The 26,897-nt window shown below is 47.8% G+C and overlaps 1 protein-coding gene across 1 annotated transcript in view; it reads right to left on the bottom strand.

Moving 5' to 3' along the window:
• PLXNA2 (plexin A2) overlaps positions 1-26,897 on the bottom strand; it is a 221,297-nt gene that overhangs the window by 176,143 nt on the left and 18,257 nt on the right. The window contains exons 2-3 of the mRNA XM_011937960.1: positions 18,319-19,586; positions 11,858-12,040 (exon numbers count right to left, since the gene is read on the bottom strand). Of these exons, the coding sequence (XP_011793350.1) occupies positions 11,858-12,040; positions 18,319-19,551 (1,416 nt within the window). The 5' untranslated portion in view covers positions 19,552-19,586. The remainder of the gene's footprint in view (positions 1-11,857; positions 12,041-18,318; positions 19,587-26,897) is intronic.

Consider the following 26,897-nt stretch of genomic DNA (forward strand, 5'->3'; position numbering starts at 1 on the left):
GCTCCGAGGGATGCAAGGGTGATGGGCCCTGGCCCCACGCTTTACCCAGCAGCTTTTGGCCTTGTCAGCAACACTCCTTTGTCTCTCTTTCAGAAAGCTCATGGCAAACAGTGATGCCTGGAGAAAGGGGAGTCAGCTGGGGACTGTGTGTGGCACAAAAGGCTGCCACCCTGTGCATTGTGACCCAGGCTGAGAGGGGTGGGGAGGTGGAGGAGGAGGCCTGAGGAGAGGGACACAAGCAAGACAGCGTGTGCCGAGGTGACAGCTGCCATGTCCCGAGTTTCCAGGGCACCTTCACTCAAAAGAGTGCAAAGAGGTGGCCCTTCCCCCTCCTCTCATGCATCTTCTTGCAGCTCTCCATCAGGCAAGTGGTAGGCTATGAGTGGACGAATGGAAGCATAGAGAAGTTCAATTGAATGCTAACAGGTCTGGAGTCAGAGAGCTCTGGATTCAAATCCCAGCTCTCCAATTAGTAGCAGTGTGACTCTGCCAAGTTACTTATTTTGTTGAGCCTCAGCTTGTTATATATAAATGGAAATAAGACCAATGATTTTTACAATTTCCAGGGTTGATGAGGTTTAACTGAAACAAAACAAAACACTTAGCCCAGGCTCAGCATACAGTAAGTGCTTAATTTATAGTGGATCCCTTATGCCTATCCCCATCCAAAAATGTGGCATTCCTAGAGAGAGGACTAACATGTAAGACTTGAGGGACTGGATTCAGTGTTCTTCTGATTTTTCAAAACTTCTTAGCTCTGAGGCAAGAAGTTAAATAAGTCTCCCTGCTGGGCAGGTTCTGGTAAGATTCCCAAGACATGTGGAGTGAGGGCTCAGGGATGCTGGTCACCCTAGATCAAGGTTGTATGGTCAGGCCTGGTACATGAAGCTCAGCTGGACTCTTGTTCCAGGGAAAAAATCCCTAGATCAATTTTAAGCTCTGCATAGAAAATGCCTGCATGCCAGAGAGGCCGAGGTCAGTCTGATGTTCTGCGCAGAATGTTCTTCAGGCCGGGCGCAGTGGCTCATGCCTGTAATTCCAGCACTTTGGGAGGCCAAGGTGGGCAGATCATGAGGTCAGGAGATCAAGACCATCCTGGCCAACATGGTGAAACCCGTTTCTACTAAAAATACAAAAATTAACTGGGTGTGGTAGCGTGTGCCTGTAATCTCAGCTACTTGGGAGGCTGAGTCAGGAGAATCGCTTGAATGAGGCAGTCAGAGGTTGTAGTGAGCCAAGATCATGCCACACTCCAGCCTGGCGACAGAGCGAGACTCTGTCTCAAAAAAAAAAAAAAGAAAAAGAAAAGAAAAGAAAATGTCCTTTAAAATGATATAGAGAAGGGCCCAAAAATTGGAATTCAAAAACCTGGGTTCTGCTCTTGCCTCTGTGGGTAAGAACCTGGGTGAGTTTCCGCAGATCACTCCACCTTTCTAGGCCTCAGCTTTCTCATTCACAAAATAGAACAATACACATCTTACTTGTCCAAAGTCAGTGACCAGATCAGTTTTCTGAGGTCCCCTCCAGCTACGAAGTCTATGATACACATTCAAGGGAAGACTCCTGATCTTGCTTGATAGTGTCAATCTTATCCCCTGGGGGCCTTAACCCCAATTCCCCAGCCTCTTCCCCTGAATTGTCAAGTGTGGGAATTCCAGATTTGTTATTAAAGCCTGTTGATGCCATTTCTCCTTCCAGATTAGCTGGGGACACTCAACCTTTGCCATAGAAACCAGAACACAGGGTAGGACAGGGATGGCTGATTGGGACAACCCAATGGCACCAGCTCCTGAACCTCTTTCCTGCCTTGGAGCTAGAAACCCTCCTGGAGGCTGAGGCCAGGAGAAGGGTAGAACCACAGGAAGAGACTCAGAAGGCCAGAGCTCCAGATTCATTTTCACCACATTTATCTCCATATATTTCCTGCTTCCCTGGACAGAGGGGCACATGTTAGCAAGAAGGAAAGAGATGTTAAAGTAGCCATAAGCTCTTAGTTTGATCATCTTGGGCTACACAAGTGACTTAGGTATATGCTGGGCCCATCTCCACCCTGAAGTATTTGTCATTCTGGTTCCAACTTCCACATCTTCCCTTGATTTACAAGTCAACCCCAAGTTAGTCCATAATCTCTGAATTTCAGAATCACCATCTGCAACAGAGTAATGAAATATCCCAATCCTTCTTTTCTTTTTTTTTGAGATGGGTCTCGCTCTGTGACCTAAGCTGGTTTGTAGTGGCATGATCTCGGCTCCCTACAACCTCCACCTCCCGGGTTCAAGCGATTCTCCTGCCTCCTGCCTCAGCTTCCCAAGTAGCTGGGATTACAGGCGCCCACCACCAGGCCCGGCTAATTTGTTTTTGTATTTTTAGTATAGATGGGGTTTCACCATGCTGGCCCGGCTGGTCTCGAACTCCTGACCTCAGGCAATCTGCCCACCTTGGCCTCCCAAAGTGCTGGGATTACAGGCGTGAGCCACGGCGCCTAGCCTACAATCCTTCTTGATCATCTGAAAATTAGATGGGATTAATGAACTAATAGAATCAAAGAGAATTTGGGACTGTGGCAGAAAAAACATGGTAATAGTACAGGAGTGGTAGTAGTAATACTAGCAGGAGGAGTCACTCTAGCAGTAACAGAGATGGTAGCAGCAATGACTGCCATTTATTAAGCATCTACTACGTCAAGATCTGTGTTAGATATTATGTATCCTCCATGTCTGATAGGCATAGCAATCTTGCCAGGCAGGCATGGGTGATCCAGATGAGTAAACTGAGGTGCCCTCAGATCACATAGTTCATCCAAGGCAGAGCTGTGCAGCACAGGATATTGTGGTTGGTGTGGAGGCATGCAAAGGGGGAGAATGGGCCTGTTTTAGTTAATTCTGCAAAACTGCTACTGGGCAACTGACACTTCCTTCAGCCCCACCCTGGGGAGGGGGTCAGTACATATTGTTTGGTTATATGAGACTGTGAAACCTCTCACTGGTGACTAATGCAACTGGATGCCAAAGTCCAGCAGGATTAGATTAGTTCGGCTCAGCTGGTCCCGTCTTCTAAGTATTTTTTCCCATGACTCAGGGCTAGGAGTAGGGGACAGGATTCTCTTCCTCCATCTGACCTTGCAAACATGTCACTGAAAAGGAGCCTGATCTGACAGTTTCACTACCCCAAGGAGCCAGGGAAGAAGTGGGGTTTTGGGGAAGCCTCAAAGATAGCAGTAATAATAGAAAGCCCTTCCATGCCAAGCACTACATTAAGCACTTTTTACACCTGATTTTATTTAATCCTTACAACAAATATGCAAAGTGTTTATTACTACCTCACTCCACAGGAAAAAAAAAATAGAGGTTCACAAGTTAAGTCACAATTGTAGCAATATTTAAGTGCACATATGCCCATGTGCCCAAGCTCTGCACTCTATCCCTTCCATGAATTATTTCTTTTTAATCTATTTTTTCCTTAGCACTTATCACTCACTAAACATACTATACATTGTGCTTACTTATGTTGTTTGTCTGACTTCCCACATTAAGATATAATTTCCATCAGGGCAAGCATTTTTTTTTTTTTTCTTTTCGAGATGGAGTCTCTCTCTGTCCCCCAGCCTGGAGTGCAGTGGTGCAATCTGGGCTCACTGCAACCTCTGCCTCCTAAGTTCAAGCGATTCCCCCACCTCAGCCTCCTGAGTAGCTGAGATTACAGGCACACACCACCATGCCCAGATAATTTTTGTATTTTTAGTAGAGATGGAGTTTCACCATGTTGGCCAGGCTGGTCTCGAACTCCTGACCTCAGGTGATCAGATTGCCTTGGCCTCCCAAAGGGCTGGGATTACAGCTGTGAGCCACCATACTTCAGCAGGGCAGGCATTTTTCACAGTTTTGTTTTCTACTGCTTTATACCAAGCTCCTGGCACACAGTACATATTCAATAAATATCAGTTCAATAATGAATTATGTCATTTAATCCTTACTGTAATCTTATGATGCAGGTATCAGAATTGTCCTCATTTTACATTGAGGAAATTAAAGCTCAGAGGTCACACAGCTAGTAGGATGGAGTCAGGACTAGATCTCTCCTAAGACCCTATACTCTTTGTTATGCAAATTAGTCCCTACTTGAAGGTAGGAGAGTGGGCCAGGTGGTCTTTGTAAGTCCCTTCCAACTCAGAGATCTATGTCCATGTTCCAAATCCACAGACAGGCAAGGATTAATGGCCTACAAGGGTCTGTATTTTCCTAAAGACAGGACCTCTGTAAACACCAGCACCTTGGCCTCTTGAAAATTTTGCATAGCCTATTTAGGTCACCTGGATTCTGCAAGCTTGAATCATTACGCCCATCCCCCCTGTCCCCAAAACACAGTTTTCTGTGTTTCACCTGCTCTGCAATAAAGCCCTGAGCTGCAGGAGCTCACTGTTAAGACTGCAAAACAGCCAGCTGAATACACAGCCTGATGCCTCATACAAGAATTGTCCAAGATTGAAGTATATTAGAAACTACACAAAAAAGTACAAAAAATAAATGAGTCTTTAGTTTCTCCCCTTTCAGAATGACTCTGGGAGATCAGGACCTCCTTCCCTGGGGTCTGCTGGGGCTCTGGATAGAGCTGATATCCCCTGTCTACACCTGCCATGGTCAAGCAAGGAGATGTGCTGGCCGGAGTGTGTGTGTCGAGGGGGTGGGAGTGGGGGCATTCTGTAAATATGCCCCTTCCTTGTGCCAACCAAATGCAGCCTTTCCCAGCTTTCAGAAGACCAGTTCTGGGGACCCAAGAGGCCTATAAAACAACAAAACAAACAGCAAGCTTGGCGGCGGGAGCCCGGGCAGGGAGCCAAACTCATTACTAGGGATGTGGTGGTGAGCTCCCTGAACCACCACCCCACCCCTTCCATGCAGGCTCTGAGGAAGGGGAGAGGGTCTCCACTCCCCACCACCCCAGTATCCAGCATTGCTGAGACACCTGGGAGAGTTAGGGTATTGGATGGGCGGTCTCAGGTCCCAGGAGAGCCACTAAGTCTCCTAGATGTGGACCTGCAGCTCCGGCTGTTTACTCAATCAAGGGTTCATACAGAGAGACAAGTGAATCATTTCCACTCAGAGGAATGAGTGGCTATTGTTTGGTGGGGCTGGCACAGAGAGAAAGGCATGTTTCTCAGCTTTTCATCCAACTTGGCCTTCCGTCCGCCAAGGCAACTCCACCCCACGAGAGGAGCCAAGTAACAGGTTAGTGTGTTTGGGGAGAAAGTCTAAATGCCAATGTCAATATTGGCATTGGAGGGTGGGGGTGAGCATATAACCTTGGGCAAGACATTTAGTACCACTACAACTCAGTTTCCTACATCTGTAAAATGGGGTAAAAATGTAGGGGCGATCAGTACCCTCAGTTGAAGTATTTGAGGAAGATGAAAAGAACCATGGAAACGTATCTTATAAACAGTCAGTGTTATCAAATAACCGAGTACTAACCCCAGGGCTGAGGAGAGTTAATACTTTGGTGCTCCTGATGGATTCTTTCCAACGCTTAAGCTGCTATGCAAGAAGCTCACAGTTTTCCTGGCTTTGCTTAGTAAATCGTTTGTGTGATTACAAAGAGAAGAATAGAATTGGGACGTCAGGGCTTCCTGTGGGCCAGGGATTGGAGACCTTGGGTTGGTATGTCCCTTAGGGAGAGGCAGAAATAATTTTCCTTTAAGAATTTCACAGGCATTTCGTCGGCCACCATTAGCTAATGGGAAAGAAGGTAGTGCCAGAATAGGCTGGGGCCCTCCCCAGAGCTTGGAAAGTCTCTGGGGATTTACAAAAACATCCCAGGAGTCATATAAACAGAGACTGGTGGAGGAAGCAGTGGTTCCCTGGGCATTCTTGCCTGCTTCCCTGCTATACACAAGCCTGCATCTGATCCAGGTGAAGCAGATGGCTGTCTGTACTATTCTGGGGCCCTCCAGGCAACGGTGTAAATGCTGTCCCCTTCTTCTAGCCAACACTTCTGAGATTATCACCCCACCCTCTTCCAGATGTTGTTAACCAGAAAACAAACTGCTTTCCTGTTACCCACCAGAAGTTGTCCTGTTTCCTTTACTTCTCATGCCACTGCCATGCCAACCCTCCTCCTCCCGGCACCGACCTACCCAACACATCATACCTTCCTTCCTTTGCAACCAACCACATCAACAGGAGTCACTGTTGGTGTCTGATTCTATTTCAATTAGTACAAATAGATATCTAGCATAGAATAGGCACCCAATACATTTGAGATCACTTTCATGAGCACCTAATGTGTATCTGGCAGTGGGGATGGGGTGATGAATGTGAAAAGGAAGGTCCCTGCCCTCAAGGATCTATGAATCTCAAGGGAAGTAGACACCTTAGCAGCTGCTCCCTTGCCAGATGCTGTGGGGTCTAGGAGGGTGCCATGCACAGTGGTTGAAGGGCCAGGGTAAAGGACATGTCACAATGCTTGAGCAAAAAAAGAGGTTTCTGATGGGGATGGAGAAGAGAGCCAGCAGCATCTGCTGTTGTTTAAGGTCCCTGGGACTGAGAGGCTAGAGAGCCCCAGCAAAACACTACCCTCCAGCTTCTGTGAGGAGCCCTGCAGGGATGTGAAACCTGGGCTGAGGTGGCAGTTTAGCAGCTGCAAACGGAAAGAAGAAACCAAAGGAACTTCACCCTGAACCCAAGATAGTCCTTCCTTCCATTGTCCTGGCATCTTTCACTTGCTCAGCTTGACATCCTCCCTCTTTTGCCCCATGACATGAGCCTGATTTGCCACCTGTCTCTGCCCTGAAACCTGGAAAATCATGTAAAATGAGTTTCCAGTTCCTGTTGCCACTCTTCCTCCATCCGCTTTGGTGTTTGCACTCAGTCTGTATCATCTGGACCCTCACTGCCTATTCTTAACCAGGAGCGATGCTGTCATGAGGAACTGGACCCGGGCCCCAGGATAACCTGCTTTTCCCTCCCCTACATCTAGCCCCAGGCCTGCCTGTCCTCATCATCCTGGCCAGGCTTTGCCGTGTCTGTGCCGAGCCCCTCCCAGCTGACCCTGAGGGGCTTTCTGCTACTCTGAGGGCAGGCTCAAAACAAGCCTCATTCCAAAGTCCACACCCAGGAGTCCTTGGTCTTCCTTTTTCTGCTCCTCTTCTCTGCCTCAGCCCATACTCCTTCATCACACACTTTGCTGACAGAGCCAGAGAAATAGTGGCAGCATCATTGAAAAGACCATGAGATCTGATGCAGGGGTCCCTTGGCAGCACCCCTGGTTGGTGACCATCCAGTCTCTGCTTGCATATTTCCACTGACTAGGACCTCATTCCCTCCTGAGTCAGCTCTTTCCATCCTGGGACAGTCTGGCTGTAAAAAATGTTTTCCTTATATGAAGGGGAAAGCTGCTGTGCTGTAACGCCTACCCAGTGGCCCTACTCTGCCCTCTGGGGTCACACTGAATAAGCCTAATTCATCTTCCATGGCTTAATGGATAAGCCGGCAGATTGTAAAACCAGATAATCACAGTTCTAGTCCTAGCTCTGCCATGTTATTTACTGTGTGGCTTTATTATTATTTTTTAACCTTTCTTGGCCTTCATTTCCTCGTCTTTAAAATGGAGGTGATAGCACCTACCTCATAGAGTAAGAGAGTAAATGAATTAACAGATATAAAGCTCCTCAATAACATGTGACATATAATAAGTGCTCAGTAAATTATGTTATCTAAAGACAGCTGTTCTATGTCCTGCTTTATTCACTCTTTTCCCCTTAACATAGCATGATTCCCACATCCGTTCAGCTCTTGTTTATCTGGCACTTCAGTTTGCTTAACACCCTCTTGTGATGTTATCTTCAAGGTAAAGTGGAGTCACTATGTCTCGTGACACAGAAGCTGTTCTTCTATTATCATGATGAAGACTAACTTTGTTAAAGCAATATATCACACAGTTGGCTCATGTCAACCTCACGGTTCGCTAAAATCCCAAAATCCTTTTCGCTTGATCTCCTTAGGGCTTAAAGTCTCACAGGGGGTCTCCCTCCCCTCTTATCTGTCCAAGTCTTCCAAGCTCCTCTGCATGTTGGACCTTCATTGCATGTGCTTTGTACCTTCTCAGTGTGGCACCCAAGGTCTAGAATGCCCTTCTCTCCCCCAACTCATCACTTCATCTGTCTCATCTAGTCTATAAGCAGACCCTGGTAATCTTCCTTTTCAGTAAAGCCTTGCAGACTGATCACACTACAGTTGCTGTTTTGTTTGAATTATTCCACCCTTATGGTGAATCTTTGCATGTCTTCTTACCACCTGCGATGCACTGACCCTTAGCTTATGCAAGCATTGCACATACAGTTTTTTTGGGGGAAGAGGGGGGACACAGTCTTGCCCTGTCACCCAGGCTAGAGTACAGTGGCATGGTCTAGGCTCACTGCAACCTCCACCTCCCAGGTTCAAGCAATTCTCCTGCCTCAGCCTCCTGAGTAGCTGGGATTACAGGTGCGTGCCACCACGCCTGGCTAATTTTCAAAGTTTTAGTAGAGACAGGATTTCACCACATTGGTCAGGCTGGTCTCAAACTCCTGTTTTTTGTTGTTGTTGTTTTGTTTTTGAGATGGAGTCTCACTCTGTTGCCCAGGCTGGAGTGCAGTAGCACGATCTTGGCTCACTGTAACCTCCATCTCCTGGGTTCAAGTGATTCTCCTGTCTCAGCCTCCTGAGGGGGTGGGACTACAGGCAGGTGCCACCAGGCCCAGCTAACTTTTGTATTTTTAATAGAGACGAAGTTTCACCATGTTGGCCAGGCTGGTCTCAAGCTCCTGACCTCAGCTGATCCACCTGCCTTGGCCTCCCAAAGTGCTGGGATTACAGGCGTGAGCCACCGCGCCCATCCTCACATACAGGTTTTGGGGACTTAACCTTATTCTGTCTGTTCCTTCCACTTGTTTGCAGCTCAGAAGGCAGTGGTCTTGTCTAGGGTGCTCTCTATGCATCTTGCAGACAGCAGTATATAAGCAGCTATGTGACACAGCATATAAGAGCGCCCTGTGGTCCTATCACTTCTAGCAAGTCTCTGCTTCCTCTAAACTTCCATACACAGGGACATCCTGTTTCTACAGGCCACAGTAGATGAGGGCTGGACAGCCTGACAGACGCCGGGAGAAGTGAGTAGTTCTGACGCACCCGCCTTCCCTTCCCTTTCCAAACTCTTAGCTATTTTTTTCTTTATTTTCCTTCCTGTGTTGAAAGAGCTATGGGGCCTGGACCATAGTAGGGTTTCCTGGGGACATTCCATAAATTCTTCATGGGTTATTTCTCTGGAGAGGGGTGGGAGCAAGTAAGCTGGTAGATGGGAGGCCAGCAGGGGCCTGGATATGAATGTCAAGTACCTCAAAGCAGCGTGGGTGGGAAAGAAGGGTGAGCTGCACAGAGGAGGAAGGAGGGGTGCCATGAGCTCATAGAAACTGCCAAAGAAAGGCCAAGCAAAGAGTGAGAAGCAGCAGCCAACTCACAGGTCAGAACAAGCTGTGGGTAACCACACCCCCAGCTTTGCCCTTGAACCTGCTGACTTGTCTCCACAGCAACTTGTCTGTCAGGGTTTCAATAAGGCCAGGAGAACTTGGCCAACTCAGGTGTGTGACTTGGAAAGATGCCAAGCAGCCCCTGGTGTGTGCTGTGCGCGATGCATGGAGATATGGGGAAAGGCAACTCAAGGTCCCTTTGTGTCTGGTTGGGTCCCTTTTCCTTTATTCACTTCTCATCCATCCATTCATTATATACTGATTCCTTAATTCACATCTAGATCTGAAGAGAGTGAAAGCACTAGCCCCTAGCTGACCTCTGTAGCAAGCCTGGACCTGAAGATCGTTCTCAGTCTCCCTCCCTGGGCTCTAGAGTTGCTTCTTTAAGTAAAAATGGTGCCAAATTTGGTGTCAAGGCAAGAAGCAACTTGTCTTAGATCTCTATGCTTGGGCAAGTCAATTTTCTTCTCTGGACCTCAGTTTCCCTGTCAAATAATGAGAGTATTGGGCCAGGCACTCTCTAAGGTTCCTTAAAGAATGGTTCTGTTTTTCAAAGCAGTTTTGAAGCCTATCCCATGAGTGAACACTTGGTGAGGGGATTAAAGGGGAAGAAGGGAATAGTCCAAAAAGCATGACCCCTGCCTTTCATGGAACTTTCAAGAGAATCAAGGAGACAGAATGACACACATGACCTGGAGCAGTGACTGAAGGTCGGGGAAAGGTGCTCACACCAGCCTGTGTGGCTTCTGCTGGCCCTTAGAGAGCCTGTGTGCCATTTAGGAAAAGGTGGTCCCTATGGGCAGATAATTTAGTAAGAGAAGGCCCGCTGGGCAGATGTTTGTACCACAGGGTACATCATGTGACAGGGAGAGCTCAGGCTGGATTTCAACTCCCACTAGGCTCCTTAACACAATCCCCCTAGGCCAGGCACAATTTGCCCAACTGGATGTGGTGACCCTGGCTGAGCAGGGAAGTAATCAGCCTCAGGGTTCCAAGCCAAACTGCTTCCTGGTAGAAGCCACTTTTAAACCTTAGCAGAATTTCACAGAGCAACTCCTCCCCTTCCCATTTTGGAAAAGCAAACACAAGGACCACATTCTTTCTCTCTTCCATGTGCTGAAAAGCCAAGCTAGGGTCTCTAGTCCCAGGCAGAGTGGAGGGCACAGAAGAGGAACATGTAGGAACTTCTACACAAGTGAGGAAATGGTTAAACGTCTTTGGTATCATGGGAACCAGAAGAAGCCTGGAGGGTTTAGCACTACTAGGTGAACCCAGACCAGTTCTTCTCACCTCCCCTGGCAGTAATTCAGAACAAGCAGAACATGGAAATTCTTCCTTGGGCTCACTCCAGGTTACCCTCCTTCCACATTTCCAAACAGCATCCCTCCCAAGGCTCTAAATGGATTATAAGGAAAGAGCTCCAGGGTGATGTCAACATCAAAGGGTGAGAGGCAGTGAGGTCTTGCATGTTCCTTGATCCACAGGTGCTGGGACTAGGGAAAGGTGGCAGGAGGGTAAGCTTGGGAAAAGGGGATTAGCTGAGACCGGAAAGAATGTGGCTGCTCTAATCCCATATAATGAACCAGATTGTGCACCCTCTCTGCACCCTAGGCACTAGACAAGCAGGCACAAGCTGTTGGCTTCAGCTTGCTGCACAAGAGGCCTCCCATGCTGCCAGCCCCAGACAGCCTGTGCCCTCCAGCTGGCAGAAGTGCCCAAGGAGACACAAGGTAAAATGTCTACTTCCACCTGGCAGCTCACATCTGGGTGGGGAGCTGGGAAGGGAAGAGACTGTGATTGCAGGAAAAGGAAAGACTGGAGAATGGCGTTTTCTTCAGGCATCATACACCATCAGAGAGCAGCACCCACCGTTTGCCCCAGGTCTTAGAATTGGGACCAATAATCTGTTTCAACCAACTTCTCTGAATTCAACAAAGACCAGTATAATCAACTTGACAGGTCCTAGGGAGGGATTTGTGATGTTGGAGATTTATAATGTATGTAACCAAAAACTTAGTTTTGTTTGATTTGGGAATGAAGAGCAATTTTTTTTTTTTTTTTTTTGCTTTTGCAGATGTATGTACCTTCTTAAAGTTTTTTCTTAAAGTTTGGGAAATATTGAAACATGCTTGCATTCCTTACATACCCAATGACTGAGGGCTGGAGGAAGTAGTTAGAAGCTGTCACAAAATTAACCCCTTCTTACCTCCCCAATTTCACCTTCGTTCCCCGAGAAAATAAAGTTGCCTGTAGTTAAATCTCCACCAATAGCTACCTTCCAAGAGGGACTTTCTGCGGAGGAGCTGAATGTCATTGGGGCAGCTGAGCTCAGATGGTAAAAGGTAAAAAGACTCTTACCTTTTTCAGCTTGCCACTCTTAGTCCCCACAAAAACCACGCTGTAGCCGTTGTAAACATAGGAGGCCACAGAGGTCATGCGGTCCCGGCTGGTGGTGTACAGGGTCAGGCCCTCCACCGGAGTTGAGCCTCCCAGTGGCTGGTTGATGTCCAGTCCACAGAAGTTATCGTCGATGGGGACAGGCTGGAGGAAAGGGGAAGGAATTGGGGTGAGTAACAGTGGAGGCTTGGTGGAGTCTCTATACAACTCATATTCCCAACTTCCAGTCTTAGGACGCCAGGCCTCAGAGAGGCAGACATGGGAGTTCAGGGGCCCTAACACATGCTGCAGACAAAAATCTTCTCACCAGCTCACCCACAAATTCCATGTTGGTTCTTATGAAGCCAGACGAAAGAACAGGCAGTAACCTTCCACTCACCTGGAGTCACCTGCATCTACCTTTCTGCCAGGAGAACTAGGATCAATTTGTCAAGCTATTTATTTTAATGTCCCTCAGGACCATGGCATTCTGTGGGGATCTTTCTATTTCAGACAAGAGTTCCTTCAGTGGATAATCAGTCTAAAGGCAACATTACAGGATTTCTACCAGCCCAGAGAGGGTTTCTTGTTTGTTTCTTGGGCTGTAGGGTCTCCCTTTGGGCACAAGAAATTTTAGGCCATTCAACTATCCAGTTGTTCAATATTTACCAGCACCTCACTGGAGCCAACCATGTGAATTCTAGCTCCCTACTATCTTTCCATACTGGAAAGAGATCGGAAGTGTCATAATAATATTGGACAGTACCTTACACTTTGGAAAAGTTAATCTACATATGCTCAGTTTCTTCCTTTGGAATAATACCTGCCCACCTTTCTGATAGAACCATGAAGGAACAAATGAAATAATGCATGCAAAAGATTTGTGTTAAGTTGTCCAGCTATTTCCACTATTGTGCATTATAGATCTTCAACAATGTTTGGGTAAATATAATTAAGAGAGAATTCTGGAGGTGGTGTCCTTTGTATTTCCAGCCTTTAAGGAGAGTGGTGGTGTGGCTCCATAATGTGTCTGTCAGGAGTGACTGGAGCACATTTGAAAGATCACCTTGAGCAAGTGAAAAAAAAAAAACTATGACCGGGCACGGTGGCTCACGCCTGTAATCCCAGCACTTTAGGAGGCCGAGGCGGGTAGATCACGAGGTCAGGAGTTTGAGACCAGTCTGGCCAACATAGTGAAAACCCGTCTCTACCAAAAATACAAAAAATTAGCTGGGCGTAGTGGTGTGTGCCTGTAATCCCAGCTATTCGGGAGGCTGAGGCAGGAGAATTGCGTGAAACCAGGGAGGCGGAGGTTGCAGTGAGCTGAGATCGCACCACTGCACTCCAGCCTGGGCGACAGACTCCGTCTCAAAAAGAAAAAAAAAAAAAATTGCTGGAAAGAAAGTAGGAAGATCTTGATCCTATTCCCTGTTCTGCCACAAACTGGTTGTGAAAACTTGGACCAGTAGGGTCCTCCTGTAGGGCTGTTGAAGGTAATGTTAAATTGATGATTTCCAAGATCTCAAGATCTTAGGTCTCTCATCTAAAAAAGAATGAAAGACAAAGACTGTAATGCTTCCTGAGGCAGGGGCTGCTAAGGGGTTTGCATTCTGTACACAGTGCTCAGCACAGGGCTGGGCCAGCACGGATGCTCTGACATGCCCCAGTTAATGGCACAATGTGGAATCCTGTGGCAAAGGCTGCAGGCTCTGGGCCAGAAAGAGCCCCGCGTCCTGTGGCAGCTGTTCCTTCTGGGTCTGCGAAGGCATCCCAGAGGAGGAAGGAAATGGCTGTCGTAGGAATCATAGAAAGCAGCAGAGCAGCCTGCCCCCCTGCTCCCTTCAGCCTCCTCTCACCCTCACCAGGGAAGAGCAGGCTGACACATCATCATTTGTTGACAGCCTCATTTCTTTGGAATAATTGGTTTATAAGTTATGGCATGTGATTTTTTTTTTTTTTAAACCAAGGACTTCCCTTCCTTTCTCTTCTCAGTCCCAAAGGGAGCAGAGGCTCATTTTTTGTGGTTCCGTAGTGTTTTGTAGAGAGCTGCTGCTCCTGCTACTGGTAGGAATGATGGTGCTGCGCTTGTGTGTGTATATTCTTCAGGAAAGAAAACAAATTTTTAGGTTAAGATGACTTTTGAACCTGGGATAATATGGAGCCTCGCAGAGCAGAAGGAATGAGTTTCTCAGAAAGGGAGTGAAGCTGTGGTGTGCTGAAGCCAGCTCACAGGGGATAACTGTGCGTTAAGTGACATCCCATGATGCTTGAAATCAGCCATGATAGGTGTATTTATACCATGGCAATTGGCAGGGGCTACAAACCAGAGCTTTCCTCTCCCTCCCCGGCCTGCATAGAGCCAGTTATTTAATATTTACCAGCACATCACTGGAGCCAACCATGGGAATTCTAGCTCCCAGAAAGGCTGGTCAGAGTTATCAGCTACACATTTTACATTTTGTACTTCTCTTCCTCATCTCATCCCTACACTCCAGGCAGCTACTGCCCTGGCTAAGAAGAAAGTGATCCAGATTTTAGTCCTTTCTCTACTGAAACCAGCTGTGTGACCTTGATATGTCATGTACCCTGTCTCAGCCTCAGTTTTCTCATCTGTAAAGTAAAAGTATTGGACCAGGTAATTGTCAAGCTTCCTCTGAGCTCTAAAAGTCCTTAATTTCATGGCTTCCATTTCTTTCCCACTTTCTGCAGGGCTGGTAAGGCCACAGAGTCTGGGCACAGGCATAGCCCAAGTCAGCTTTTGAGAAATGATGCAGAAGCAAAAACCTAGTAATTCTGGATTTTGCTACCATCTTATTGATTCTAGAATCTCCAGAACTATTAAAAAAAAAAAGATTTATTCTCAGCCTAAGCCCTTAGGATTGGCTAGAATTTCTTTTCTCTTCAAGTTCTTTTTCAATATATTGTCAGATATTTCCAAACACCTGATGTGCCTTTACTTTTGCTCCAATGGTTGAGAGCTTGGTGTATGGCTTTCCTTGGAAACAGAAGGGCTACATAGAAAGAGCCTGGACTAAGAAGTAATATAGACCAACTAAATTCAAATCCCCACTTTATCACTTATAGCTGTGGAGATCTGAGCAACTTGCTTAGTCTTTGTGAGCCTTTGTTTTTTTTATCTGTAAAATGGGGGTGATAACTCTTGCTTTATGGGGTCTTTGTGAGGAGCAAGTGAGATAACACTTAAATTGCCAAGCTTAGCCTTTAGGACATAGCTGCTATTCAATGAGTGATAGCCCCCTTCTTCCTCCCTTTTCTGGGCTCAGAGCTCAAATTTTTGATCTGAGATTTCCATGTTATTCCAGAGTCATGTTAAAATCAAGCTCTGGGACTACAGCTTCTTTCATTTATCCTTATTCCCCTCTGAGGCCACCAAAATATTTCTGGGTCCCCGGGTCTTGGTCTTTTGGACTGTCGGGATCTTTAAGGGGCCATTCCTCTTGCAGCCCCTGCACCAGAAGGGTGTGGTACTGAAGGGGTGGAGGCAAGGGGCTCTCCACTCTAAGGTCCCGGCCCCACTCACTGTCACCTCTCTCCCAGTGCCTTTCCTGTCCTTTTGTAACTAGCCCAGGCTTGTCTCTCTGCGCTGGAGCAGAGAAGAGTGTCATCTTCCTCTTTCCTCTTGCTCAGAAGCAGGCAGGAATCAGCAGTTTCCTCCTGACAAGGCCCCCACTGGGTTATGGGAACTAGGCTGGACTCTGCAAGCGTTTAACCCTTACAGAGGGTTACATTTCCTCTTCACTTCTCCCCATTAGTTAAGGCCAGTGGCCATATAATTTTGGTGTTAAAAAAAAAAAAACAAAACAAAAAACTAGAGACTATCTAGTCCAGCTTCCTCATTTTACAACAGTAAGATACCTAAGAAAATACCTGGCTCTTTACTACTATGATTAATATTCATAATCATAGCTGCCCATTTATTGAATGCTTATTATGTTCCAGGTATTGTGCTAAGCACTTTACATAAAATTTCCATTTGATCCTCATACTAACCATCAAAAGAAGATAATATTATCTCTATTTTAAAGATGAAAAACTTACAGCTCAGATCAGGTACATAACTTGCCAAAGTCACACAAGTAGTAACTGGTAGGACTGATTTTTAATCCCCATCTGTTTTACTTCAAAGCCTTAACCATGACTCTTCTACCACACCAAGCAAATGATGACAGGAATAGAAGCGTAGCCTTGGAATGATGTTTTCTTGCTTCAAGTACTAGTGTTTGGTCCCAATGGCAGGTACCTTCAATTTAGAGTACTCAGAAGGTAGCCATATGGGCCCCTTGGTCTCATATATTTTTTCTAGGCTGCAGATCCAGAGCCCTCAGCACTGTGTATAAGAAACCTACTTTTGCACTTCTCACACTCCCTGTTAACTCCCTGTGTAATGATAAACCTAACATTTCCAGGCATGGTGCTAATCTCTCCATGTATTATCTCATCTGATCATCCCATGAGCTAGGCATTATCATTCCCATCTCACAGATGAGAATATAGAGATGATAAGGTGCTTCTGAAGAAGGGAGGAAGAAACACAGATGGAATTTGAAGCCTGGCTTTTGTCTCAGAAGCTCAAACTCTTAGCCGCTACATTATGTTGCCAGCTGTCTCTCTCTCTCTATCTCTCTCTCTCTCTGTCTCTCTCTCTGTGTGTGTCTCTCTCTCCTACTAGATTTTAAGATCTGTCAGAGTAGTGATCACATCTTTCTTTTTCTTTTTTTTTTTTTTTTTTTTTTCCTGAGACAGGGTCTCACTCTGTCACGCAGGCTGGAGTATAGTAGCACGATCTCGGCTCACTGCAACCTCCACCTCCCATGCTCAGGCTTCCAGAGTAGCTGGGACTACAGGTGCACATCACCACACCTGGCTAATTTTTGGATTTTTTGTAGAGACGGAGTTTTTTCATGTTGCCTAGGCTAGTATCGAACTCCTGAGCTCAAGCAATCTGCCTGCCTTAGCCTCCCAAAGTGCTGGGATTACAGGTGTGAGCCACCGTGCCCAGCCAATCATGTCTTTTTATGTTTGCATCCCCAGTGCCTAGTACAGTGCCAGGCATTCAGAAGATCTTCAATACTATTTGTAAATGAATGGAGGGATGGGTAGATGGATGATGGTGGATGAATAAAGAGAGGGATGAATGGATAGATGGAGGGCTAGATAGACAAATGGATGATGGATAGATAAAGATAGAGGCATAGATTAAGGGAGAAAAAAGAAGGATGCATGGATAAAGAGATAGGTGGATGAAGGGGTGGAGGAAAGAATGAAGGGAAGGATCAGGGACAGATGAATGGAGGGATGGGTAAATGGCTGAATAGATGGATGGATGGATGGATGGATGGATGGATGGAGAGATGCATGGGGGAGAGAGCTAAGGAGGAGGGAGGGATAGATGGATAGGAGAATAAAAGGAGGGAAGGAAAGGGGATGGATGGAGGAGAGATGGGTGGATAAATGAATGGATGGTTGGATGGCTGGATAAATGATGGAAGGAAGAGCGGATCGTGAATACTTTGATGACAACACCATGAGCCACTGATAGGGCAGTGCTTGCCACTGATTTTCTTGTCTCTGCTTTCCTCAGGTCTGGATTCTCAGCTTTTCATCCCCTCCTCTTTTGCCTTTGTCCACACTCTTGATTCTTCTCCAGTTTTCCATCAATTGGTCAAGTCAGACTCCTTTCCCTCTCCTCTGACTTAGATTTCCGATCTCCACTTGACCCCCTCACTGGGAACCACAATGGTCTATGGCTGTGTGTGTACATGACCTGGTGCCCATTACTTCTGATGGACCCCATCACCTGCTGCTCTTTCTCTCATATACTCTGATCTGGCTGCAGTGGCCTCCTTACTGTTCGTCAGACACTCCAGGCATGCCCTGAATTCTTTGCACATTCTCCTCACCCTTTCTCTCTCTCTGGAATGCTTTCTCTGGACACCTGCATGACTCCCTTTCTTCTCATCCTCAGTCTTTGCTTAGACACTACTTTCTCAGTGAGTCAGTCCTGTCACCTACTGCCTCTTCCCCTTCCCTGTTTATTTTTCTCTACAGCCATTATTCCCATTTGGCAAACTAACATATATTATGTGTTCATTTGTCTCACCCAACTAGCACATAATCTCTCTGAGGGCAGTGAGCTTTGCAGGGCTGTATGGTTCACAGCTGAAGCCTGCAGCATTTACAGTAGCACCTGGTGTGATGTAGGCACTCAATACATATATTTGAAATGATAACGAATCAACACACATATCCCAAGTATCTGGTGTACGTAAGACCCTGCGTTATTGGTTACCACCTGATAACCTGAGTCTGAAAACCTCTTTCATTTCAGGCCTGTGGTGGTGTGGGAGCAGGTGTGCCCCAGGGCATGGACAGGAAGGTTGGAATCTGTGTCACGGAGCAGAGCGAGGTGCGTGCCTCCTTACCGCCTTGGTGCACTGGACGTCCTTCCCCAGCAGCCAGTTGAGCTCCAGGTTGCCCTCACCCTGGTAGCAGGACTGCAGGCGCTCCTTGATCTGCAAGTTGATGGCCCGGATGGGGAAGGCACACAGGGCAGAGTCATCGGGCGGGTGGTGATACTGCTTCTGCCCTTTGGAGAAGATGGCGAAGAGTACATCGTCCTGGCTGGTGATATTGAAGGCCTGGGCCAGCGAGTCCCCAGGCTTGGCCAGGTAAGCAGCCTGCAGGAGGCGGTATTCCACCCCGGCCCGGGTGCAGCCGAAGGGCAGGGACACATATGAGTGGAACTTGGGGTCATCCTTGCAGAGCCGCACGATGCGTGAGGTGTAGAAGAGGTCTCCAGCGGAGTTGATGGCCACACCCTCGGGGGTCTCGGGCTGGACAGTGAGAAAGTAGACAAAGCCCCCACTAGCAAAGCCATAGATGTAGAAGATGTCAAAGTGGGAGACCAGAGCCAGGGTGTCTGAAGGGATCTTGATGAGAGAGGAGACAAAATCGCTGTGTAGCTCATAGTCGAGCATGGCTGAGGACTCAGGGTCTCGGGGCAGCTTCCGGCTGGACAGGGTCGGGAAGTAATCCTGCTTCCCATCAACGGCCGTGCCGATGAAGAGCTTGCCGTCCTCACCCTCGGAGCGCACAATCACCCCATACATGGTGCCCGTCTTGTTGACGCTGGACAGGTAGTGCTCCTTCTTATGGGACGGCTCCACCAGGATGAAGAGGTCATCCAGCCGCAGCAGCTTGCAGACCCCCTGATAGAGGCTCCCACAGGCCAGCAGGCGGTTCTCAGAGTAGTCAATGATGAGCAGCTTGTTGACATTGTTGGTGAGGGTGAGCACTTCGCTGCAGGGCTGCACGATGAGGGGCGGGTAACAAGACTTGTTGTCCTCTTCTGGTCCTGTCTTATGAGCCACCTGGATGGTCAGGTTGCCTGTCAGCTTGTAGACTCGGTTGATGGCCCCCACGTAGACGGCCCCCGTCCCTCGGTGGACGGTCAAGTGGTTGAAGGTCCAGTCACGATTCTCAGAGTGGAAGGTGCTGAACTGAGGCATGCCAGCTGCTGTGGGGGCCAGCAGCACCCAGACCACTGACAGCAGGACCACAGAGCGGCTGTCTACCTCTGGGGCCCGGGGCCAGGGCCGCCTCTGTTCCATGCTGGGAGGGACGGCGCTGAGGAGACGGCTCCCGTGTGTGCTCATCTGCTCCACCTTCCCTGGTTGACCCTCACATGATTCTGCAAAATACAAGGCAGAGTGGTCAGACCAAAAATAAGTTCTAGGAGGAGCAAAGAGGCTGGCCTGACCCAGGGTCCCCATCCTGGTTTAGCTCTGTGAGTCTCTTTCTTCTGAATTTTGGTTTTTCTATTTTTAACATACTTTCTCCCTTTTAGGGATGTTCAGGGAATCCTGTTATCTATTTTGGTCTCTAGCCTTTACACTATAGAATACTTGCTTTTTAAAAAAATTTTATTTTACAAAGCATCTCTATTTCTGGCCTCTGAAGCCATCGTTTTCATTTCTCAGAGAGGTTAAAAGGCTGTTGAAGTTCACCCAGCCAGTCAATCCGATGTCAGGACTAAAGCCAGTCTTCCCCACCCAACCGGCAAGTCTTACCCCAGTCCAGTGGAAATCGCTCCTGTTTTTTGAAAGCTTGTTAGGCAGGCCCTCCCCCAGGCTCTCCAGGTCAACTGCTCCCAGAGTCTGATATTGTGCACAAAATTCCTTCCTATTTTAGACTTCCATCACCTCACTCCACTGCATCTCTTTACTTTCTCAAGCTCTGTTGTCCACAGAGAGGCGAGGAGCTGGTCACCCTGAGTGAGAGTGCCCCTCTCTGACCTCAGCCCTTTCTTCTCCAGCAAGAAGAACCCTGATCACTAGCTGTTAGAACTTGTCAGGAAAGGGAAACATGTTGTAGCCAACAAGACTGGGATTCCCACATGTGCCATTCCGGAGCCTGAAAAGCCCTTGGGAGACAGGCAGATCTCCTGAGATCCCCCCATCCTTCTCAAGGTGGACACCCAGCTGCTGCCAGGCAGCCAGGTCCTCGGGAAATTGCTTCAACCTCTGCCTCTCTGCAGGCAGAGCACATGGGGAGCCAGGACACATAGAGAACCAGTCTCCTTGCTAGGGAGTACTGGCTAGCTAAGTCCAGCTTCAGCCACCTGGGGCAGGGGTACCAGGTTTGGGAGAATGTGAGGAGCAGCAAAGGGTGGTGAAGTGAGGTTCAGTCTCATTTCAGGCACTGCTGGGGCCTCCTGACTGTTTCAGCATCCATGAAATGACCCGTGGACTGTAGTGGGCCGTGCTCAAAGCCCAGTCTCTAACCCTGACTCCTTTACACTTCCCCCTGCCTCCTGACTCCTAGGCTTTAAGGCTCCTCCGCTTCCAGAGCCTTGGCACTTACTCTTCCCTGTTCCAAGGAAGCTGCCCAGAGAGGCAAGGTGGGGCTCCTGAGGACAGCCTGTAGCCAGGGGCAGGCTGGGCCAGGGCCAGGAAGTCAGAGAGAAGAGCCTGGAGGTCAGTGAGCAGGACCTGGAGGTCAGAGAGCAGGGCCTGTTCCATCACTATCACGGTACTGTCCTGACTTATGGAGAGGGACAGTGGGAAGTGACTGCGGCACCAGGAGGAGAAGGCAGCAAGCTGTCGCGCAGAGAAAGCTTTTCTCATCTGGACAGATCATCCAGCAACCGTCTCAGGCAAGTCCAGACAGAACTCTGGGCACATAAGGTGGCAGGGATGGAAACACCTGAAGGATGGAGAATTTGCTCCAAGGCAGCTTAGGAGAGCCCTTTCTCCCTCAACTCCCCATTCTGGCTGGATGGGGTTATAATTACAACAGGCACCACTTAGAGAATCCCCTAGAGTTTCTTTAGGAATGACCCTTACTCTTGTCCAGTTCTGCATCCTCGGCCTGGCAGCCACCATGGTGCCACAGTAGGTCCCACCTGACTCCCTCCTCCAACCTGACTCCCCCGGCGTGTTCGGGGTGACTCATGAGGCCCTGGGCTTCCTTGGAAAGGGGAAGGCAACAGGGATCTGAGATTCAGGTTGACCTCAGTTACTCTGACACAGCCCTTCCGGCCCCAGGCGCACACCGGCAAAGCCTCCCAACAGACAAGAGCTTTCAGTTTGGAAACCAGAGGTTATTTTTAGCTATGTCCTGAGGCCGGTAGCAGGACGTGAATTCCTGAAGAGGAGCTGTGGAAAGGAAATAACAGAATCCTTAAATTCTCCAGCTGGACGGGGAATTGCAAGAGGCCTTTCTCTGCACACCCTTGTCTCTGGGAAGAAAATCTCCTTGGGTTCCAGGTGGAGAGCGGTTCCTCCTTGAGGAGCCGCGAGGGAAGGAAGGGGGTCCTGATAGCAGAGATAACATGGAAGGACATGGTATACAGTTAAGATCAGCCACCTCACCTCCCTGCTTGGTACCCTCGCAAGACACAGTTTGAATAGTGAGTGGCTTTTGTTGTTGTTAGACAGAATTCGGAAACAAATTTGGGATTCGGGGCAAGTCAAGTCTCATGTCCCTTTCTGGTAGAATGGGAATAACTACAGTATGTTGTCATGACAGTAAATGAGGCAATATAGAGACCAACCTCTTAGCATGGTTGCAGGCAGACAGTGAGCACTTAACTTGTGTTAGTTTTTGTTATTATTATTATTATTATTATTATTACTATTGAGATGGAGTCTTGCTCTATCGCCCAGGCTGGAGTGCAGTGGTGTGATCTCGGCTCATTGAGGCCTCTGCCTCCCTGGTTCAAGAGATTCTCCTGCCTCAGCCTCCAGAGTAGATGGGACTACAGGCACGCGCTACCACGCCTGGCTAATTTGTGTGTGTGTGTGTGTGTATTTAGTAGAGACAGGGTTTCACCATGTTGGTCACACTGCTCTCAATCTCCTGACCTCGTGATCCACCCGCCTCGGCCTCCCAAAGTGCTCGGATTACAGGTGTGAGCCCCCGCACCTGGCCTGTTATTATCTTTGAAGACTCCCACAGGAGATGGCACTTCAGAAATCCCACCATAGCCCTTGACTTCTCTTTTTGCTTATATTCTTCCTGTCCCATTCACAATGAGATGAACATTGTGGGTGGGCCTTTGAAATCTAGGCCTCCCCGACCCAGTGACAGAGTTGGGAAGTCTGGAAGTATGTGGCAAGTGGAAAGAAATAGATCCAAGGTGATCTTCTCATCATACTACTGCACAAGTCCCAATGTAGCCTCTCTGCAGACTGCAGGAAGGCTGGTGGAAACACAGGATCCTGAGAGTTAGACTGAGAATGAAAAAACTTTCCTGATGTCTATAAGGCATGAGGTCACAGGGCAGGAAGAAAGGTGGGAGTCTCAGGAACCCTGGGTTCACATTCTGCCTGTGTGACTCATGAATTATAGTGTCACTCACTTTAGACCAGTCTAGCATTTCCATGAGCCTATTTTTTGATCTTAAAACAAAAGGTACTTGAATGAGTCAACCTATAAGATTTCTTTTTTCAGATAAAATGCTACTTTGAAGCTTGGTTCCTTCAGTTCCCAGAGTCTGTGATTCCAATAGCAACTGAGGTTTTTCACTCCAACTTGGAGACGTTGATTAGGCCAGGAGCTTTTTTATTTTTTTATTTTTCAGGCCAGGAGTTCTAAACAGACCACTCCAGCTGGGCTATTTTCCTCTCACCCTCAATCAGCATCTGCTTCGGGATAAGCTGCTCCTGGTAACCAGTCAAGTGAATTCATCTCACAGGGCTCAGGGACTGCCTACCTGGGAACAGCTGTCATTGGACACTGGAGTCAAGAGGAGGCACAGTCTCCTGCAGTGAAAGGAGGTTTGCACCCCACCTTGGGAGTGTGGCCTTCATAAAGACAGCTGACTTCAAGGGCACGTTGGGAGCCTTCATCTTTCTATGCCAAATTGATGTGACTAAGTAGCTGTTCCAAGCCGAGCCCAGTGGGCAAAGATCAGGCTTCCTATCCACATTCTGAGTAAGGAGGGAGGGAGCCCACCTTTGTGCCTCTGGTGAGAGGCAGTGTGATATAATAGTTAAATGCATGAGCTCTGAACTTAGGTGCCTGGATACAAATGGAGCCTATAGCTGTGTACACTTGGTCAAGGTACTTAGCCATTCTATGATGTTATCTAACTATCTATATAAAACAGGGTTAGTACTAGTAGCTACCTCATAGTATTATTACAATGAAATCAGTTAATACATATCAAGCACTTAGAACAGTTCTTGGCCATCTTAAGTGTTCAAGATACATTAGCCTTTGTTATTAGCAATTTATTTGTCATTATTTCCAGCTCCTCACCTCCATCCATCCCATCTTCTGTCATAGAATGAATTTCCCATCCTCAGTTTGGTAGACACTGGTAAACAAACATGCCTATGACTTTGCATACCCAGTAGCACTTCCTCCTATCCCCAATTTTCTGCTAGTGTCAACCTCAGGAGTTTTCTCTTAATAATAATGCTTTCTCCTTTCTGTCACATCCCTCTCTGTCTAGTGCATGAAGTCACTTGTCACATGCATTCTCAAGAGCCAAAAGTTGCCTAGTCTCTGTTCTACCAGTTTCCCTTTCTCCTACTCCAAGTCTCAAACCAGGGAATGCTGCTCTGGGACTCTTGCCCAAACAACAGAGTCTCCCAGGACATGTAACTCAGAGCGTTCCTGATGCCAAGGAGAGGCCACGCTTGCCTCTTTGGGACGCAAGTGCCACTGAATATTTTATGTGGAGGGCCTGATGACACCATCTCCCCGATCAGGATTCAAGAGGCAGGTGTTAGTGACAGCTAGTGAAGGCATCTGATACCATCCTGATCAGTTGCTGCAGGCGTCAGTGGCAAAGCAGAGAAGAAATGACAACCAGGCATTTCCAGTTCAGCTCAGCAGAGGATTCTCTCCTCCCTGCTACCCTCTCCTATTGCTCTTTTCAGGAGATCTGGGTGCACATGCCTCTATGTTTCCACTTGGCTTCCCCTTATAGCAAAAGGAGCTGGTGGAAAGAGAATTTAGATTCGAAATACGATTTTGCTAAATTGAGTCAAAGTTCATGTTAGTAGCTTTCATACCCGTGGGCCCATCTGTAGCTCCACCATTGCCACTAACTCCATTCCTAACAACCCTGTCATCAACATCATCATCACCTCCAGCACCATCCTGGAGCTGATAGTTTTCATAACAATAACAGCAAAGGGTGCCTACTATTACTGCTGCACCTACTAGGGGGCTCATGCACCCTGAGGAGCCAGATGGTGGTAGGGAAAAGATGAGCATGAAAATGAGGGCTGTGAATTCAGGGAAGTTAGCAGCTGTTCGTGGAAGTCACTTAGCCTCTTTCCTTTCCCATGGTAGAGAGGAGTCCGTCTTCTCCTTCAGCTCTTCCTTCTAATGAGTAGTGCCTTTAAAGCAGGAACTTCGGATGAATGCTGAGGGAGATTATAAGATTATTCCAACCCACTAGTTTTTTTTTTTTAATATGAAAGACACCACAGCCCACAGAAAGGAAACAAATTGACCAGGGCGACTCAAAATGAGTCAGAAACAGGCTGCAGTCAGAACCCAGACCTCATGACAAAAAGGCAGCCGCTTCCTCTGTTGTAGGTGGAAGGGTCCTGGGAGTTAGTTATGTTTTGCCTTCAGGCTGTCCTGTTTTGGGGAAAGTAGATGCCTTTGATGGTAGCCCCATGATATGTGGAAGTGAGTGTGGCATTGGGCCTGGACAACGAGGTGGTGCTCAGGGCAGATTCAAAGGGGGCAGATTAAGGGGCAGAACGAATGAAGGACACATGACTGAATGGCTTCTTTGCCCCTCGGGGAGAATGATTGCTTCTGTCCTCCTGTAGGCCCAGGCAGGCCCAGGCAAATGTCACACTGAGGACCATCACCTATGCTGCAACATGGGGGCTATGGTGTCCTGTGCCACAACCCCACGGACAGGTCAGATTTAGTCTATGCACAGAAAGCTCCTTCTTCCCAAAGAGTTAGAGCTACAGCAGAAGGGACTAAAGTTAGATATTAAGGGTGACATTCTGTCTAGAGAGGATCTCCAGAGCATCCTGCCAAGGAGATTGTGAAATTTTCTGATGTCAAATTTTCCTGGAAGCTGCCTAGGAATAAGTTTACCTAGAAGCAGGGAATTGGTCCCAATGGTCTCAGAAGGCTCCTTTTGGTTTAAGATTTCTACGAGAATAAAATGGTCTAAATGTGAGAGTCTGAGGCCCCATCTTGTCCCTGTGGGTGGAATGCTACTCAAGGACCTGTCTTCATATCCCTTGTGCAGCTGTATGTGCAAGCATTCTGAGCGTCACTCTGCCTAACGCCGACCTTAGAGGTAGTCCAGGCACGTTGGGTAGCACAAGGTGAGCGAGAGGGCAAACGTGAAAGCCCGGGTAATGCCGACGGCTGAAAGGCCTCAATTAGAGTGAAAGGAGTTATCTGGTATTTAAATAATTATTAGAGTGAAGGAATAATCATGGGTTTGAGCTGATTTTTTCCCCACTGTCACCCTGATGGCGTCTATAATATTATTATTCAAATGCCCATGATTCTCATTGAGAACCAAGAGAGGAGAGAGTGGGGGTGAGGGGGTGGGGAACAGGGAGAGGGTGGGGAGAGAGTCTCATTTAATCTCCATGTGACAGGGCTGCAGGAGGTACGATTAGTCTTTTTCTTATTTCAGCTGTCACTCATGCACAGACACTGAAGATTGTTATTAGCGTATTTTATGCACGCGATTTAAAGGGAAAAGGGGGAGAGGGGTGAGGAGAGAAAGAATTTCCTACGGAAAATAACGGGACCAAAGGAACAATTTAGATGTCACTTCTGTACCAGCTGCATTTGCTTCATTAATCGAATGTCATTTTTTCCCTAGACTCTGTGCGGTTATGTGAAGCGAAGTGGCTATACCTTGCCCCAGAGTGAAGAAGGAAGGTGAGAGGAGAGAGTGGAGGAAAACAGATCTCTGCCTGCATGCACCCTTGGCAGCCTTCTCTGAGAAGGTGACACAGATGGCAGTATGGCCCCTCTAGGAGGTGTCAAGACAAATTTGGGTGACAATTTCTACCCAGTCACCCTCTCTTACTATAAGAAGGTGGATGTCCTGCTTGTCTTCATAGATGCGATTCCTTTCACAGGTGGGATAAACTACATCCATGCTCCAATAACCAAGGAGTAGGAGATGGAAATTTGGGCACGCTCTCACAGTCCCAATCAGTAAAGAGGAAAGAACCCATGCTCGAGGCAGTGAGGCAGCAGGGACTGTGAGAAGGGAGCTGTGTGTGGCTCTCAGCTTTGGACAAGGCCCTTGGATCTTACACACATGCGTGACAGCGAGGGACCATCCATCACTGCAATGGGGGACAGAGGCAGGGTAACGAGGCACAAGTGCAGGGGCTGGGTATTAGCAAGAAAGCAGGGGATTGAATTAAAGGCTGAATTGTGTTCCCTGAAAATTCCTGTGTTGAAGCCTAACCCTAAGTACCTCAAAATATGTGAGACAGCATCTTTTGTTACTGTTGTTTTGGTTTGGGTTTTTTGAGACGGGGTC

The sequence above is a fragment of the Colobus angolensis genome, unplaced genomic scaffold, assembly GCF_000951035.1.
Source record: "Colobus angolensis palliatus isolate OR3802 unplaced genomic scaffold, Cang.pa_1.0 Scaffold100, whole genome shotgun sequence".
In the NCBI taxonomy this organism is placed as follows: Eukaryota; Metazoa; Chordata; class Mammalia; order Primates; family Cercopithecidae; genus Colobus; species Colobus angolensis.